This window comes from Gigantopelta aegis, chromosome 10, assembly GCF_016097555.1.
Source record: "Gigantopelta aegis isolate Gae_Host chromosome 10, Gae_host_genome, whole genome shotgun sequence".
NCBI lineage: Eukaryota > Metazoa > Mollusca > Gastropoda > Neomphalida > Peltospiridae > Gigantopelta > Gigantopelta aegis.
The window spans coordinates 4973219-4991761 of record NC_054708.1 but is presented as its reverse complement, the minus strand read 5'-3'; the positions used below and the strand labels follow the sequence as shown (position 1 = coordinate 4991761).

General features: G+C 37.7%; 1 protein-coding gene across 1 annotated transcript; it reads left to right on the top strand.

Annotated features, from left to right (window-relative positions):
- The first annotated feature begins 2992 nt into the window (after positions 1-2992).
- LOC121383467 (papilin-like) lies at positions 2993-18141 on the top strand. Its single transcript, XM_041513535.1, has 12 exons — positions 2993-3170; positions 3998-4123; positions 4873-5046; positions 5565-5590; positions 5898-5988; positions 7407-7574; positions 9880-9912; positions 10410-10568; positions 11126-11173; positions 12077-12247; positions 14619-14822; positions 18050-18141. Exons 1-12 carry the CDS (start codon positions 3062-3064, stop codon positions 18139-18141), a joined length of 1401 nt encoding a protein of 466 aa, XP_041369469.1. The 5' UTR covers positions 2993-3061.
- Positions 18142-18543: the final 402 nt, after the last annotated feature.

Below are 18543 nucleotides of genomic sequence, written 5' to 3'. Positions count from 1 at the left end.
ACCAGCTGTGAGGAGAGTAAGTCACCAACAAGTCATCCTAACAGTTAACTAATTTATCTATATAAGCAGTGTCTGTCACCAGCTGTGAGGAGAGTAAGTCACCAACAAGTCATCCTAACAGTTAACTAATTTATCTATATAAGCAGTGTCTGTCACCAGCTGTGAGGAGAGTAAGTCACCAACAAGTCATCCTAACAGTTAACTAATTTATCTATATAAGCAGTGTCTGTCACCAGCTGTGAGGAGAGTAAGTCACCAACAAGTCATCCTAACAGTTAACTAATTTATCTATATAAGCAGTGTCTGTCACCAGCTGTGAGGAGAGTAAGACACCAACAAGTCATCCTAACAGTTAACTAATTTATCTATATATAGCAGTGTCTGTCACCAGCTGTGAGGAGAGTAAGTCACCAACAAGTCATCCTAACAGTTAACTAATTTATCTATATAAGCAGTGTCTGTCACCAGCTGTGAGGAGAGTAAGTCACCAACAAGTCATCCTAACAGTTAACTAATTTATCTATATAAGCAGTGTCTGTCACCAGCTGTGAGGAGAGTAAGTCACCAACAAGTCATCCTAACAGTTAACTAATTTATCTATATAAGCAGTGTCTGTCACCAGCTGTGAGGAGAGTAAGTCACCAACAAGTCATCCTAACAGTTAACTAATTTATCTATATAAGCAGTGTCTGTCACCAGCTGTGAGGAGAGTAAGACACCAACAAGTCATCCTAACAGTTAACTAATTTATCTATATAAGCAGTGTCTGTCACCAGCTGTGAGGAGAGTAAGTCACCAACAAGTCATCCTAACAGTTAACTAATTTATCTATATAAGCAGTGTCTGTCACCAGCTGTGAGGAGAGTAAGTCACCAACAAGTCATCCTAACAGTTAACTAATTTATCTATATAAGCAGTGTCTGTCACCAGCTGTGAGGAGAGTAAGTCACCAACAAGTCATCCTAACAGTTAACTAATTTATCTATATAAGCAGTGTCTGTCACCAGCTGTGAGGAGAGTAAGTCACCAACAAGTCATCCTAACAGTTAACTAATTTATCTATATAAGCAGTGTCTGTCACCAGCTGTGAGGAGAGTAAGTCACCAACAAGTCATCCTAACAGTTAACTAATTTATCTATATAAGCAGTGTCTGTCACCAGCTGTGAGGAGAGTAAGTCACCAACAAGTCATCCTAACAGTTAACTAATTTATCTATATAAGCAGTGTCTGTCACCAGCTGTGAGGAGAGTAAGACACCAACAAGTCATCCTAACAGTTAACTAATTTATCTATATAAGCAGTGTCTGTCACCAGCTGTGAGGAGAGTAAGTCACCATGGCAACAAGTCATCCTAACAGTTAACTAATTTATCTATATAAGCAGTGTCAAGTCATCCTAACAGTTAACTAATTTATCTATATAAGCAGTGTCTGTCACCAGCTGTGAGGAGAGTAAGTCACCAACAAGTCATCCTAACAGTTAACTAATTTATCTATATAAGCAGTGTCTGTCACCAGCTGTGAGGAGAGTAAGTCACCAACAAGTCATCCTAACAGTTAACTAATTTATCTATATAAGCAGTGTCTGTCACCAGCTGTGAGGAGAGTAAGTCACCAACAAGTCATCCTAACAGTTAACTAATTTATCTATATAAGCAGTGTCTGTCACCAGCTGTGAGGAGAGTAAGACACCAACAAGTCATCCTAACAGTTAACTAATTTATCTATATAAGCAGTGTCTGTCACCAGCTGTGAGGAGAGTAAGTCACCAACAAGTCATCCTAACAGTTAACTAATTTATCTATATAAGCAGTGTCTGTCACCAGCTGTGAGGAGAGTAAGACACCAACAAGTCATCGTAACAGTTAACTAATTTATCTATATAAGCAGTGTCTGTCACCAGCTGTGAGGAGAGTAAGTCACCAACAAGTCATCCTAACAGTTAACTAATTTATCTATATAAGCAGTGTCTGTCACCAGCTGTGAGGAGAGTAAGACACCAACAAGTCATCCTAACAGTTAACTAATTTATCTATATAAGCAGTGTCTGTCACCAGCTGTGAGGAGAGTAAGTCACCAACAAGTCATCCTAACAGTTAACTAATTTATCTATATAAGCAGTGTCTGTCACCAGCTGTGAGGAGAGTAAGTCACCAACAAGTCATCCTAACAGTTAACTAATTTATCTATATAAGCAGTGTCTGTCACCAGCTGTGAGTAAGTCACCAACAAGTCATCCTAACAGTTAACTAATTTATCTATATAAGCAGTGTCTGTCACCAGCTGTGAGGAGAGTAAGTCACCAACAAGTCATCCTAACAGTTAACTAATTTATCTATATAAGCAGTGTCTGTCACCAGCTGTGAGGAGAGTAAGTCACCAACAAGTCATCCTAACAGTTAACTAATTTATCTATATAAGCAGTGTCTGTCACCAGCTGTGAGGAGAGTAAGTCACCAACAAGTCATCCTAACAGTTAACTAATTTATCTATATAAGCAGTGTCTGTCACCAGCTGTGAGGAGAGTAAGTCACCAACAAGTCATCCTAACAGTTAACTAATTTATCTATATAAGCAGTGTCTGTCACCAGCTGTGAGGAGAGTAAGTCACCAACAAGTCATCCTAACAGTTAACTAATTTATCTATATAAGCAGTGTCTGTCACCAGCTGTGAGGAGAGTAAGACACCAACAAGATTTTTCCAAAAACTTTTAGAATCCAGACTCAATCTCTAATGATGTCTAGACTACAAAATGTTTATAAGCACCAGGCCAGATTAAGTTTGACTTTCATGGGAATTTATTCAGGGGACATATAACTGTAAAACAGACAGAATTTATCAATTTTTGACAGTTTTGATCCTTGAACCTAGAATTTATCCATTTTTGACAGTGTTTTGATCCTTTATCCTAGGATATGAAAATTTGTGCTGTCTGGTAGGACACATGAATTGTTTCAGCAATACTGTCATAATTCTTGTTTTATACATGTATCAACATGACTTATTTCAGTGTGCTCCGGTGGTGAGTCAGTTCACTGCTGCAATGCGAGTTTGTGTCACATGAAGACCTGTCCTGCCAACCCATCCGCTGTGTGTCGAATCAATCCCTGCGGAGGCTGCAGTGTCGAGTTCCGCGACCACAACAACAACGTCATCGACTGTGATGAAGGTGTGTCTCCAGCTCTTGCTCTACTGTAGATAGCTACAGACCTCACCCGCTAAGGGGAGTTGTTACTTCCGCTCCCCAAAACTCCCCTGAGACTATGTTAAGGAGAGTCATTGTTTAGCTCACCTTAGAATGTAAATTAATGTATGGTATCAGTTTGGTAAGGTCTTAAATGACTCACCATATTGTAAGTTAAGGTGGCAATTAAGAACTCCCATCATTTGTGTTTATCTTGTGGTCTCTAGCTGTGTTGGAGAGACAAGGACTGTGATGTGGAGTTGGATAGGAAACAAAATTGAAAGATAGGATGAGCAGGAAGATGGAGGGGGAATGTGATGGAATTTAAAGAATGGGTAAGAAAGGGGGCAGGTGAATAATCTTTTCAAAATATTATCTTGTGTTGCATTATTTATCCTATAACTACCCATTATATCCATGTCATAAACCCATGTGATAATTTACTTTATTAACCCGGTTAATAATGGAATGCAAATTTGCAAGGTCTCTAGGTAATATGTTGCTGTGGATGGGTCATTTGCTTACAAGCCAACAAGACCCGTGTATCTGAGCATAACATTTTCAAAGATTTGTTGATAGTGGTGACTTTAGTACTGTGATTTACTAAAAAATTGTATTAAAATGTTATTTTAGAAGTGTTATAGGATAAATAGAATTCTCTACTTATGTTTTTTAATATGTAAGATATCAACCTTGTCTAGTTAATCGGTATTTGTCTTGGCAGAGCCTCGACAAATACCGATTAACATAGACTCGGTTGATATTTTCCATATTAAAAAATACTCGTGACGAATCCTCTATCTATCACACAGGTTTGTCGAAGTGCCAGAAACACCATCACACAGCTATGATGTACCGCAAGCAGCACGCCGTCAACAAGATGATTCCCATGCCCATGATGGGCAGTTCCTCTCATAGCAAACCGTCAAGTCCTCCAGGTAAGACAAACTCTTGTTCTAGGGAGAGAACACACACATTAAGTCCTTTTATCACAGTGGATATAATGTTTACAAACTATAAACTATAAATTATTACAAACTATGTTTTATTAGACATATCACCACTTATAAAATGAACAGAAGAGGTAGTGTTCATCAATACGATTATCTGTCGTGGGTGTTAAGTAATATTTACACCGCTGTATAAAAGTGAAACTACATTTATCAACTAGCGATGTCCATATGATCGATTCTGTCGGAAAAAAAATAGAAATAAAAGAACAAAAGAATGTTATGAGTTTTTGCCTTCTTAACAGACACTTGAGTGTGTTCTATTCTGAAACAGTAAAGGGTGCTTGTTTCCAGAAGAATGAGACCAACAGAAGTTAACTAAAACATTTAAATATCATGTACAAAATTGTATATTATGCCTTAGAACACTCACACCAATTGTAATTGGCTTTAATTAAAAGCGAAAATTGCTAATAGTGTAATGTATTAGCCAATTGCAGTTGAATATTCTACTGTTCAAATGGTAGCTGACAGGAAACTTTCAATCAACAATAACAATATTCTCGCAAATCATATTTTCTAAATGACGAAATTAAAATTATTTACATTTCAGGTTTGTAAAACCTTGAAATGTTTTTAGTCCCCAAACCACAAAAAATTTTGACGACGAAAGGTTCTGGTTATATGGTATATGAACTGTATTGTTATTTCAGTGTCAAAGTTGTTTTGTTTTGTAGTCAAGGTAAAGCTTCCAGATGTTTGCTTTCTTCCACCCTTTACTGGGATGTGTGAGGCATACATCCCATCATGGTTCTACAACGATGCCTCGATGAAATGTGAGAAGTTCATCTATGGTGGTTGTGACACAAACGGCAACAAGTTCCCAACAGCTGACGCTTGTTACAAGACATGTAGGTTGAATCAGATTATACTTATAAGATTTATTTCATTTTTGATTAAGACATATTGAGAAGGACAGATATAACAGTTCAGTTCAGAACTATTGACCTAAATTTTCACTAAATTATACCTGGATGATCAGATAAAAGTAAAACATATTCCACTTGTAAACTGATCCTAACTATGACTTCCATTACAGATGGTCTTCAGTAGGTAACCAGAAGTGAACATCTCGTACTGACATCTGGTACTGAGCTGCTTCTGTCATTATTGTTTGATGTAACGATCACGATAGCAATGAAAATAAATCTTCTTTTCATGTATTAACATGACCTTTGACCTAGATATAATGCAGTATTATAGCCATTTGATTGGCTATAGGGGTAAAGGCACATAGGTGAGAGGTTACACAAGAGAAAATCATCAAAGTTTTCTTAAATATTTTACTCTTCTATAAATACAGACCTGATAGATGGCGCTCATGTTATGTTAAACTGTATTACGTAAAACGTTTCTTATTGATTTTTAGGTAACCAGAAAGCAAGTCCATGCAAGGTAGGAATTTAAATATATTTCATATTTAATTTTGTTTTAAATATCAGTATGAATATTTATCAGAATGCACTACTTGTGTTCCAAGATGGCACAAATGGTATGTGAAGCCATCCATATGTTGGTCCCCTGTTTTCAGATAACTGCATTCAAAAAGCAGATTACCGGTACTGTTTTCAATAAAAATTAAATAGATAGGTACCTCTTTCTTTACATTAGAGTTTCCTCTTATTTGAAATATTTTCAGTTTATTTTATTACTGACCTACTGGTCAAAGTTTGTATCAACGTTTACTAAATGAACATTTCAGAAAGTTAAATGTGCGGATGGAGAAAAATGTCGACTATCTGAGGAAGACAATTGTGAAGGTGGACCGTGCGAGCACTGGGCATCGTGTGATGGTGAGTGTCACTACATCAATGTTTTGTTTCTAAAAACCCAGGAGAGAGAACAGTCGAGAAAACTCACACTCTTTAGAATAATTGTGGAGGAATTACACACCTAAATATGATTATAAGTGTCTCAAATGATACTTATTTATAACTTACATATGTAATTGAGTTAACTTAACATTTGTTTTCAAACCAAGGATGCTAATAAATTGCTTTTCTCTTACATATGTAATTGAGTTAACTTAACATTTCTTTTCAAACCAAGGATGCTAATAAATTGCTTTTCTCTCATTGGAAGAAATGGGTCTTAAACAGCACTTTATATTTCATGGAAACAATCGTTTCTCTTACTGTGTCAGTAGCATATCAGTAAAATCACGGAAACAATCGTTTCTCTTACCGTGTCAGTAGCATATCAGTAAAATCACGGAAACAATCGTTTCTCTTACCGTGTCAGTAGCATATCAGTAAAATCACAGAAACAATCGTTTCTCTTACCGTGTCAGTAGCATATCAGTAAAATCACGGAAACAATCGTTTCTCTTACCGTGTCAGTAGCATATCAGTAAAATCACGGAAACAATCGTTTCTCTTACCGTGTCAGTAGCATATCAGTAAAATCACGGAAACAATCGTTTCTCTTACCGTGTCAGTAGCATATCAGTAAAATCACGGAAACAATCGTTTCTCTTACCGTGTCAGTAGCATATCAGTAAAATCACGGAAACAATCGTTTCTCTTACCGTGTCAGTAGCATATCAGTAAAATCACGGAAACAATCGTTTCTCTTACCGTGTCAGTAGCATATCAGTAAAATCACGGAAACAATCGTTTCTCTTACATTGTCAGTAGCATATCAGTAAAATCACGGAAACAATCGTTTCTCTTACCGTGTCAGTAGCATATCAGTAAAATTTTATTTTCCATGATCATTATATTGAGTACGACTATTCAATGAAAATAATATATATATACTGTATATATAGTTATTTTTAAAAAACAGTTTTTGATGGGTTGATCACAAGGCACCAAATCAAAAAAATGTTTCCCGTGAAATTTAAAATTCATGATGTTATGCATCCTTCGCTATTAAATTGACATGGGTGCATGGTCATGGTTTCACCTGTAAGTGCCAGTCATAGCACAGACATCATTCTTAATATATTGAATGAAACAATCAATGTAATAAATGTTTTAGAACAAATTTATGAAAGGTGTTTATCCCTAGTGTAATTTTTCTAAACTGCCATGCATATGTCATAAATTACAATAAACACACTTGTTTATGTGATATTTTCTTCACATTTACATCTTGCAAGCAATGAAAATAAATGTGTGATGAAAAGTTAGCCCCTTATGTTTATTTATATTTCATTTCTTATATTATTTTTATTTTTATTAAAAACATTTTTTTTTTTTTCCCCCAGCTTTATTCTCTGAGTTGCACATTGGTGGTGTATACCTCCCGGTGTGTAGGCGAGAGAAGTACGCATTGCGGCAGTGTCACCATGGATACTGTTGGTGTGTGTCACAAGATGGTGTACCAGTACCAGACAGTCTGACAAACGGACACAGTCTGATATGTCAGGAGGATGGTAAGTGTGGCGAGTCACGTGATATACATGTAATGCATAAAGACGACAATAAATAAGTTATTGCCAGGCACGGCAGAGCAGGAGGTCTGAGGGGCTCTACCCCTCCCAATAATTCTGAATTAAAAATATTATTGGTAGTAAATCTTAAGGCACAGATAAGTTTTACTTGTAGGATGCAGGAAATTGGATTTCAGGACATCTAGTTTTCAAAATGTTGTTGGGGAGTATACCCTGAATCCCCTAGAAACTTTGGTTTACACCCTTGATCTCGGTCAGCACCCACAGTGTCTACTTGCTTTGACCGTGCCTGATAATCAAGATTTTTATCTCAGAATTATTTTCTCTTGTCACTAGGGTTGTCACGATACTCCGATGCATCAATGTATCACAATACTACTGCTGATAATTCCTATTTTAATTGTGGATCAATTTACCAACAACAATTTGTACTGAGATGTACTTATTGACAAGTTATTTACTTCAAGGAAAAACATTAGAGTGGACAGAGTACATGTGCCTGTTTATGTCAACATGTTTATAGTGTGGTGTTTCCACAATTAAATTGTTTAATCAGTTTCACTTTTTATCATGTTTATTTCTTATTTTTAAATCATTTAATTCATATATAAGCTTCAACTTTTTGTTTTACTGGGAAACCACTGTGAACCAGGTATCATGATACATAACATACCGTGGGTTATGTATCGTGATATGTATCATATATCGTGAGGTAGGTGTATTATGAAACCCTGCTTGTCACTAGCTTTAGTGAGTAAATGTACAGACTTTATTGATCACTGAAGGGGTATTTATGATAGTTCTTGCAGTGTGAACTAGTTTTAAAGAATGCATTATGTGCAGGAGAACACGTTTAATGAATGAGCTGACATTGCTTTAGTATTTTAATGAGAGTGGAATAATTATCTCCAAACATTTGCATGTGGATTTCTTTTTCTTTCTTTTTTTACTTTCTTTTTCACATTTACAGATAATATTAAAACAAAGAGACAAAAGTAAAGATTTGTGTAATGGTGGTTTTAGTTTAGTGTTGTACCTACCAGAGTTAGAAATAAATTAAACTTCTAAATTAGTTTCATATTTACCTCGATCTATGCATGCATAGCAATTTAAAATGACACTAGCATTCAGACTTAGATGTATGACAAAAGAGATCATGATGTCAACTTTCCACTAGTCAATTTTCCCTTTGTTTCAAGCAGTATACCTTCTGCTCCAGTTTTTGGGGTCTACATAACACAAATTCTGAGATACGCATTGTAGGCTGATTTTCATATTCTGGCAAAGAAGTTGTCCCATCAGCTGACCATAGCTCACTGTATGTGCATTAAGTAGTTATGCACTTGAGGTGATCTTAGAGCTAAGATCACTTCATTGAACGGGACCCAGGTATTCCTTAGGGCTTTCAAAATATTTCATGGTAGACACGTAGAGGCTGTATATCTAAATAGTTCATGGTAGACACGTAGAGGCTGTATATCTAAATAGTTCATGGTAGACACGTAGAGGCTGTATATCTAAATAGTTCATGGTAGACACGTAGAGGCTGTATATCTAAATAGTTCATGGTAGACACGTAGAGGCTGTATATCTAAATAGTTCATGGTAGACACGTAGAGGCTGTATATCTAAATAGTTCATGGTAGACACGTAGAGGCTGTATATCTAAATAGTACATGGTAGACACGTAGAGGCTGTATATCTAAATAGTTCATGGTAGACACGTAGAGGCTGTATATCTAAATAGTTCATGGTAGACACGTAGAGGCTGTATATCTAAATAGTTCATGGTAGACACGTAGAGGCTGTATATCTAAATAGTTCATGGTAGACACGTAGAGGCTGTATATCTAAATAGTTCATGGTAGACACGTAGAGGCTGTATATCTAAATAGTTCATGGTAGACACGTAGAGGCTGTATATCTAAATAGTTCATGGTAGACACGTAGAGGCTGTATATCTAAATAGTTCATGGTAGACACGTAGAGGCTGTATATCTAAATAGTTCATGGTAGACACGTAGAGGCTGTATATCTAAATAGTTCATGGTAGACACGTAGAGGCTGTATATCTAAATAGTTCATGGTAGACACGTAGAGGCTGTATATCTAAATAGTTCATGGTAGACACGTAGAGGCTGTATATCTAAATATTTCATGGTAGACACGTAGAGGCTGTATATCTAAATATGATGCTGGTGCTATTTCATATTTTGAACTTGTACTTAACTTTTTGTCTTTTTGGTGAAACTCTTATGAGTAATTGATTTGTTTTTCTTTATATCAGGCACATTTCAGTTTGAAGCTGATGCTGAAGTTGGTAAGTTAATATTAACACACATTTAGTGAATGCAACCAGTTTGGATTATATCATTATATACACCAATTCCCAAGAAAAAGCTTGATGATTACATTTCAAATAAAAAATCTGGTAAATGCTGTTTGTTCACAGAAGATTCTCAATATCAGATTTTAGTTGACTTTTTTAAATTATTATTTTTTTTTTTTTTTTACTTTCATAAGTTTGCTATACTAACATTTCTTCAAATGAAATACGCTATTATAACAAATGGTATGAATAATGTGATATAACTATGTGTATATATTTTGAGAAAACCACCAGCTAACACATTTTGTACACACCAGAGTGTCATTAAATAATTAAATTGAAAACTATGTCATCTTTTTTTCTTTCTTTCTTAATACTGGTATACTTTCCAGAACAAATACAACCTAGTATACCAGTGAGTAGTTTGTGCATTATAATTAATCTTAGGATTTTGTGTCGACATGTATGTGTATTGTTTGTGTTTGAAGGTAGATGCGCCGATGGCAAGGCCCCGCGTCTGCACTGTCTCGATGCCTGCATGACCAAAGTGTGTCCGGGTCACGAACAAGCCACGTGTCTTGTCAACATGTGTGACGACCAGTGTGGCATAGAGTTTGTCCAGAATGACACCAAGGTCTCCTGTACTGGTAAATTAATTCTTTTTACTTTTATAAGGAATTTTTAATAAGAATTATTAACAGCTTACTCTGGAAATAATAGATACGTAATATAGGATGTGGGGATACAGAATCCTTTTTTTTATTAAGTATTGTGAGAATTCGCAGTTAGCATCTCAGTGGGTCAAAGTTCAAAGTGCATCTAACTTTGGGTGTCACATTAAATATAGATCACGCTGGTTATATAATTAGTGAAATGTGTGACAGGACGTGTCATAAAATGTTCTTTCATCCAGCCAGTTAATTCCTGTAAGTTGATTTGAAGTAGTGTCAGTGTTCCAGCAGCTATTGTGCTTGAAACATATCTGTTCCTGCTAAAATTAGGATGACAATTTGTGTGGAACTGGTGTAATCAATGACGTTTCCCAATTTGTCTCAAACAATTGTGTATACGTGGATTGAAACACAGATTCAGCTACAAAATGTACATATGTTACTATAGTCATCTTTGGGATTTTATTTTGTGGTATGCACACACCTCTCAGAAATACCTAACAGAACGTACCTGTTTCTTATTTTTATTTCAGAGGATCCTTGTGCTCTTCTATCAGCTAAACCGAATGACGATTGTCCAGGTATGTTGTTCACCTGTTTCAGTGTTGTCATATATTGTTTGGTCTTTGCCTGTTACTCAGTCCCTAATGGTAATAAATAGTGTAATAATGGACATATACTATATTGGTGTCAGCAAAAACGTTTTCACATGCTGCCTGCAAATTTTCGGTGACTGAATAGAGTTAATAGTCCCTTACTGGTCCAACTGGAGGGGACTAGAGGTTTTCGTGTTCATCCTTCTGTCTGTCTGTCCATCTGTCTGTCCACATATAGGTTTCCAGACTTTTTTCACAGAGCCTCAAGATATTGAGCTGAATTTCTTATGTATAGGTTTATCTTGTAGAATTATACATCAAGTTTGACCCATGTTTATGACCGAATCAAGTTTGTTTCTATTCATATGAATTTATTCATGGGCCATAATTTTGTCAAACATAACATTTATCCATGTTTGACAGAGTTATGGCCCTTGAACGTAGCAGGTTTGTGGGGCCCAGTACTCTCAGAATTCTTGTCCATCAAGTGATCAGTGACCAGCAGCTCATCTCTTGCACACGACAGTTTGTGTTCCTTGTGAATATTGTGTTTCCATGAAACTTCCTTGTCACATATTCCCCTTTAATTATGTCTTCTTCTTAAACATGCATATCTGCTCAAGCTTGTAAGGTATTCAGTACTTTGTGTGTTGTCACTTAAGGACTTTGAGACTCTGTTTAGTTTTTGTGTTTTGTTCTCTTTTTTTTCCTTTTTCTTAAAATTCTTTTTGATAGAAATGCAAAAATATATTTCATTTTGTTGTGTTACTGTCATTTTGCTTTTAAAAAACAAACAAAAAAGCAAAACATTTGTATTTATGAAATATATTTATTTATTAATTACTGGTTTAAAAATGTAGTTAAAATGACCTGACTTTTTGTGTTCAGTGAAGACCGTGTGTCCCAGTGGCCAGGCTCCTCCGATGTGTGACCCGAGGTCGTGCTCCAACATGACCTGTCCCAGCAACCCGTGCGCAGTCTGCACCATCGACCCATGCTCATGTCGGGTGACCTTTGTTGACCTCCTCACAAAAGAAACTGTCAACGACTGTGATATAGGTAAGCAACAAAGACAACTGTGTGTTCTTGTGGATTTGTTTTCCTACAAATTGAGAGAACATTTTTGTAGAGTCTTAAAAATATTAATAGGTATTTTAACCTATTTATTCTGACCGAATTTACATCTGTTTTTCTTAAATGCAGGTGTTTAAATCCATTTAGTTACATGCATGTAAGTCTAAAACAGGCTTTGTAAATTTGGCCCTTCATTTATTAAAGGAATATGTTAAATTTTACATGTCAATTTATTGTTTTTAATTTTAAAATTGACAAGACTTAAAAACAAAAAACCTTTCTCCCTTCATCAGATTTCTGTTTTGCTTTATAAGAACCAGGAGATCACACTGATTCTCTGTATTGTGTCTCTGTGGCTTTAAATAGTCCAGTAATAGATCAATATTTACTATGGTCACTTAATATAGATATCTAGTGATGTGGGATATAGTCTAGGTAATCACCAACCAGGGGATTCTCTGTATTGTGTCTCTGTGGCTTTAAATAGTCCAGTAATAGATCAATATTTACTATGGTCATTTAATATAGATATCTAGTGATGTGGGATATAGTCTAGGTAATCACCAACCAGGGGATTCTCTGTATTGTGTCTCTGTGGCTTTAAATAGTCCAGTAATAGATCAATATTTACTATGGTCACCTAATATAGATATCTAGTGATGTGGGATATAGTCTAGGTAATCACCAACCAGGGGATTCTCTGTATTGTGTCTCTGTGGCTTTAAATAGTCCAGTAATAGATCAATATTTACTATGGTCACCTAATATAGATATCTAGTGATGTGGGATATAGTCTAGGTAATCACCAACCAGGGGATTCTCTGTATTGTGTCTCTGTGGCTTTAAATAGTCCAGTAATAGATCAATATTTACTATGGTCACCTAATATAGATATCTAGTGATGAGGGATATAGTCTAGGTAATCACCAACCAGGGGATTATCTGTATTGTGTCTCTGTGGCTTTAAATAGTCCAGTAATAGATCAATATTTACTATGGTCACCTAATATAGATATCTAGTGATGTGGGATGTAGTCTAGGTAATCACCAACCAGGGGATTCTCTGTATTGTGTCTCTGTGGCTTTAAATAGTCCAGTAATAGATCAATATTTACTATGGTCACCTAATATAGATATCTAGTGATGTGGGATATAGTCTAAGTAATCACCAACCAGGGGATTCTCTGTATTGTGTCTCTGTGGCTTTAAATAGTCCAGTAATAGATCAATATTTACTATGGTCACCTAATATAGATATCTAGTGATGTGGGATATAGTCTAGGTAATCACCAACCAGGGGATTCTCTGTATTGTGTCTCTGTGGCTTTAAATAGTCCAGTAATAGATCAATATTTACTATGGTCACCTAATATAGATATCTAGTGATGTGGGATATAGTCTAGGTAATCACCAACCAGGGGATTCTCTGTATTGTGTCTCTGTGGCTTTAAATAGTCCAGTAATAGATCAATATTTACTATGGTCACCTAATATAGATATCTAGTGATGTGGGATATAGTCTAGGTAATCACCAACCAGGGTATTATCTGTATTGTGTCTCTGTGGCTTTAAATAGTCCAGTAATAGATCAATATTTACTATGGTCACCTAATATAGATATCTAGTGATGTGGGATATAGTCTAGGTAATCACCAACCAGGGGATTCTCTGTATTGTGTCTCTGTGGCTTTAAATAGTCCAGTAATAGATCAATATTTACTATGGTCACCTAATATAGATATCTAGTGATGTGGGATATAGTCTAGGTAATCACCAACCAGGGGATTCTCTGTATTGTGTCTCTGTGGCTTTAAATAGTCCAGTAATAGATCAATATTTACTATGGTCACCTAATATAGATATCTAGTGATGAGGGATATAGTCTAGGTAATCACCAAGCAGGGGCGGGATGTAGCCTAGTGGTAAAGCGATCATATGATGTGTGGTCAGTTTGGGATCGATTCCCATTGGTTGCCCATTAGGCAAAGTTTAACTTAATCACCTACCACCACCCCTAAAAAGTGATCTCTTAAGAGACGTAACCTAAAATAGAAAAACATTCTGGCTTGAACACCTGGCTGGTTAAGACAGATAGCCACTTGGGCATGTTCAACTGCAATTGGCGTAGAAAGTTTTGTAAAATGTTAAAGTTTGTTTGTTTAATGACACCACTAGAGAACATTGATTTATTAATCATCAGCTATTGGATATCAAACATTTGGTAGTCATGGGGCTCTGGTAGGGATTGCTCCTTGAACCGAAGCACCTCAGGCGAGCACTCTACTTACTGAGCTAGATCCTGCCCTTAGATGCCACATTACACTGGTAATTATTTCAATATTTGTTTTCCTTGCAGTGTCTCACACTCTTTGTGAAATAGAAATGTGTCAGAAATTCTCTGACAAAGCCCGAGACCGACTGATGAACGGAGATTCTGACATCCCCATGCCAACTTGTACCAATGGATTGTTTGATCCAAAACAGTGTATCGGGGAGTACTGCTGGTGCGTTGATGGATTTGGACGAAAGACTATGGAAGTTGAAGAAGATGAAATATGTGGTGAATACATTAGTACAGATATGTAATGTAGAAAGTACCTTTTTATATAGATTGAAGATTTGTGATGTGGGAAGTAGCCTTTATCTAGATCTAGATTGAAGATTTATAATGTGGAAAGTAGCTTTTGTTGAAAATAGATTTCATTATACAGCAAAAAACATTTGTCCTATATGCCAACAGTCAGATAAGTTGATATTCATTTATTTGACGCATACTTCAATTACTTAAATATAAATATATGTAAATATAAATGTTTGTTAAAAACTAATTGTTAAAACACATGTAGTAATGAACTTGTTTACAGTGAGGGTTATCCCTACTAAACAATATCACTGGCTGAAAACCGGGATAAAAAACAAAAACAGTGAAAAGCAAGCAAGTAAATTTGAAAATATATATATACACAATTAGTCTCTTTCAGGCAGCCATAATAAATTTGGTTTAATCCATGTATTGTGGTTTCCTAATCGGACTTCGAGTGATATAGGTTTATCAATGGCTGATCAGTGTGACAAAGTATATATAAAAGACGACTTGCTGCTTGAGGGAAGAATCAGCTTTTATCAAAGCACATTAAGCCATTAATGTCTGCCTGCCTGTACACCCTTCATTGTGTAGTCTGCCTGCCTGGATAGCCCCTGTCCACCCTTCATTGTGTAGTCTGCCTGCCTGGATAGCCCCTGTCCACCCTTCATTGTGTAGTCTGCCTGCCTGGATAGCCCCTGTCCACCCTTCATTGTGTAGTCTGCCTGCCTGGATAGCCCCTGTCCACCCTTCATTGTGTAGTCTGCCTGCCTGGATAGCCCCTGTCCACCCTTCATTGTGTAGTCTGCCTGCCTGGATAGCCCCTGTCCACCCTTCATTGTGTAGTCTGCCTGCCTGGATAGCCCCTGTCCACCCTTCATTGTGTAGTGTTTGTTTGTTTTCTTTAATGACACCATTACAGCACATTGATTTATTAATCATCGGCTACTGGATGTCAAACATATGGTAATTTTGACAGTCATAGAAAGGAAACCTGCTACATTTTTCCTTTAGTATCATGGGATCTTTTATATGCACCATCCCACAGACAGGATAGCACATACCACGGTTTTTGATATACTAGTCACGGTGCACTGGCTGAACTGAGATATAGATCTTAGATGGGCTGCGCATCAGGTGTGCGTTTTACCACTGGGCTACGTCCCGCCCCTCACTGTGTAGTGATACAGTGGTGATGTGTTACACCACCTCACTTACTGCTGTCTCTAGCCACTAACCACTGTGTAGTGATATAGTGGTGACGTGTTACGCCACCTCACTTACTGCTGTCTCTAGCCACTAACCACTATGTAGTGATATAGCGGTGACGTGTCACGCCACCTCACTTACTGCTGTCTCTAGCCACTAACCACTGTGTAGTGATATAGCGGTGACGTGTCACGCCACCTCACTTACTGCTGTCTCTAGCCACTAACCACTGTGTAGTGATATAGCGGTGACGTGTTACGCCACCTCACTTACTGCTGTCTCTAGCCACTAACCACTGTGTAGTGATATAGCGGTGACGTGTTACGCCACCTCACTTACTGCTGTCTCTAGCCACTAACCACTGTGTAGTGATATAGCGGTGACGTGTCACGCCACCTCACTTACTGCTGTCTCTAGCCACTAACCACTGTGTAGTGATATAGCGGTGACGTGTCACGCCACCTCACTTACTGCTGTCTCTGGCCACTAACCACTGTGTAGTGATATAGCGGTGACGTGTCACGCCACCTCACTTACTGCTGTCTCTAGCCACTAACCACTGTGTAGTGATATAGCGGTGACGTGTCACTCCACCTCACTTACTGCTGTCTCTAGCCACTAACCACTGTGTAGTGATATAGCGGTGACGTGTCACTCCACCTCACTTACTGCTGTCTCTAGCCACTAACCACTGTGTAGTGATATAGCGGTGACGTGTCACTCCACCTCACTTACTGCTGTCTCTAGCCACTAACCACTGTAGTGATATAGCGGTGACGTGTCACGCCACCTCACTTACTGCTGTCTCTAGCCACTAACCACTGTGTAGTGATATAGCGGTGACGTGTCACGCCACCTCACTTACTGCTGTCTCTAGCCACTAACTACTGTGTAGTGATATAGCGGTGACGTGTCACGCCACCTCACTTACTGCTGTCTCTAGCCACTAACCACTGTGTAGTGATATAGCGGTGACGTGTCACGCCACCTCACTTACTGCTGTCTCTAGCCACTAACCACTGTGTAGTGATATAGCGGTGACGTGTCACTCCACCTCACTTACTGCTGTCTCTAGCCACTAACCACTGTGTAGTGATATAGTGGGACGTGTAACACCACCTCACTTACTGCTGTCTCTAGCCACTAACCACTGTGTAGTGATATAGTGGTGATGTGTTACACCACCTCACTTACTGCTGTCTCTAGCCACTAACCACTGTGTAGTGATATAGTGGTGACGTGTCACGCCACCTCACTTACTGCTGTCTCTAGCCACTAACCACTGTGTAGTGATATAGTGGTGACGTGTCACGCCACCTCACTTACTGCTGTCTCTAGCCACTAACCACTGTGTAGTGATATAGTGGTGACGTGTCACTCCACCTCACTTACTGCTGTCTCTAGCCACTAACCACTGTGTAGTGATATAGTGGTGACGTGTCACTCCACCTCACTTACTGCTGTCTCTAGCCACTAACCACTGTGTAGTGATATAGTGGTGACGTGTCACGCCACCTCACTTACTGCTGTCTCTAGCCACTAACCACTGTGTAGTGATATAGTGGTGACGTGTCACGCCACCTCACTTACTGCTGTCTCTAGCCACTAACCATTAAAGTCTGTTGTGTACAGTCGGTCCATATAGCCGACTAGTGTGTCTAGGACAGCATTGTCATACCTCGAGCAGAAGTCACTGGCAAACCAAGCCAAGGGGGTCATCATGGGGAGGGGAGCATACTTCCCCATCCACCATCTTTTATAATTGTAAAACTGGGAATTTATAGTATAATGGACAGTATGTGTGCACCCCCCCCCCCCCCCCCCCACACACACACACGCATACTATTTCCCCCAAAAATCCTAGTTATATCAGTGGTGAAAGGACAGAAGTACTGGCACAGATTTATACTCTTTTCTTTTTTAAAATTTATTATAGAATATACATGTATGTTTCCATTGACTACATCTCATGTTTGATATTGTGTATTTTTCAGTTCGAAATGAGACATTGTCAGTGACAGTGCGGATCAAGTTCAACCAGCCGTTCAGCAGAATAAGAGGAAGAGAGGCAGAGTTTGAGAGGTGAGATATATTTAATATAGAAAACTTATAAACATTTGTAATCATAACTGTGAAACCTCTCAAAACGGGACCCTCAGTAAATTGGAATTCCCTCAAAACTGGACAGTTGTCACAGTCCTTAAGACTCATGATTAAATATCATAATTATAGAACATAACTTTCCTCATCTAGATATCTAGACTTTTTACATAGTCCCATGGGTGTCTGGTTTAGAAGAGTTTGTAAATTAATTTAAATGGTGGTTACTGTTATCGAGAGACCCCCCCCCCCACCCCTCCAAAAAAAAAGTCTTCAGTTTTTATTTATATAATAATCATTCTGTAAACATTTCAGAAATAAAAACCAAAATACAGTTATTTTTTTCTTATAATTATCATAGTTTTTCCTTTTTTTGTTTTAAAAAGGT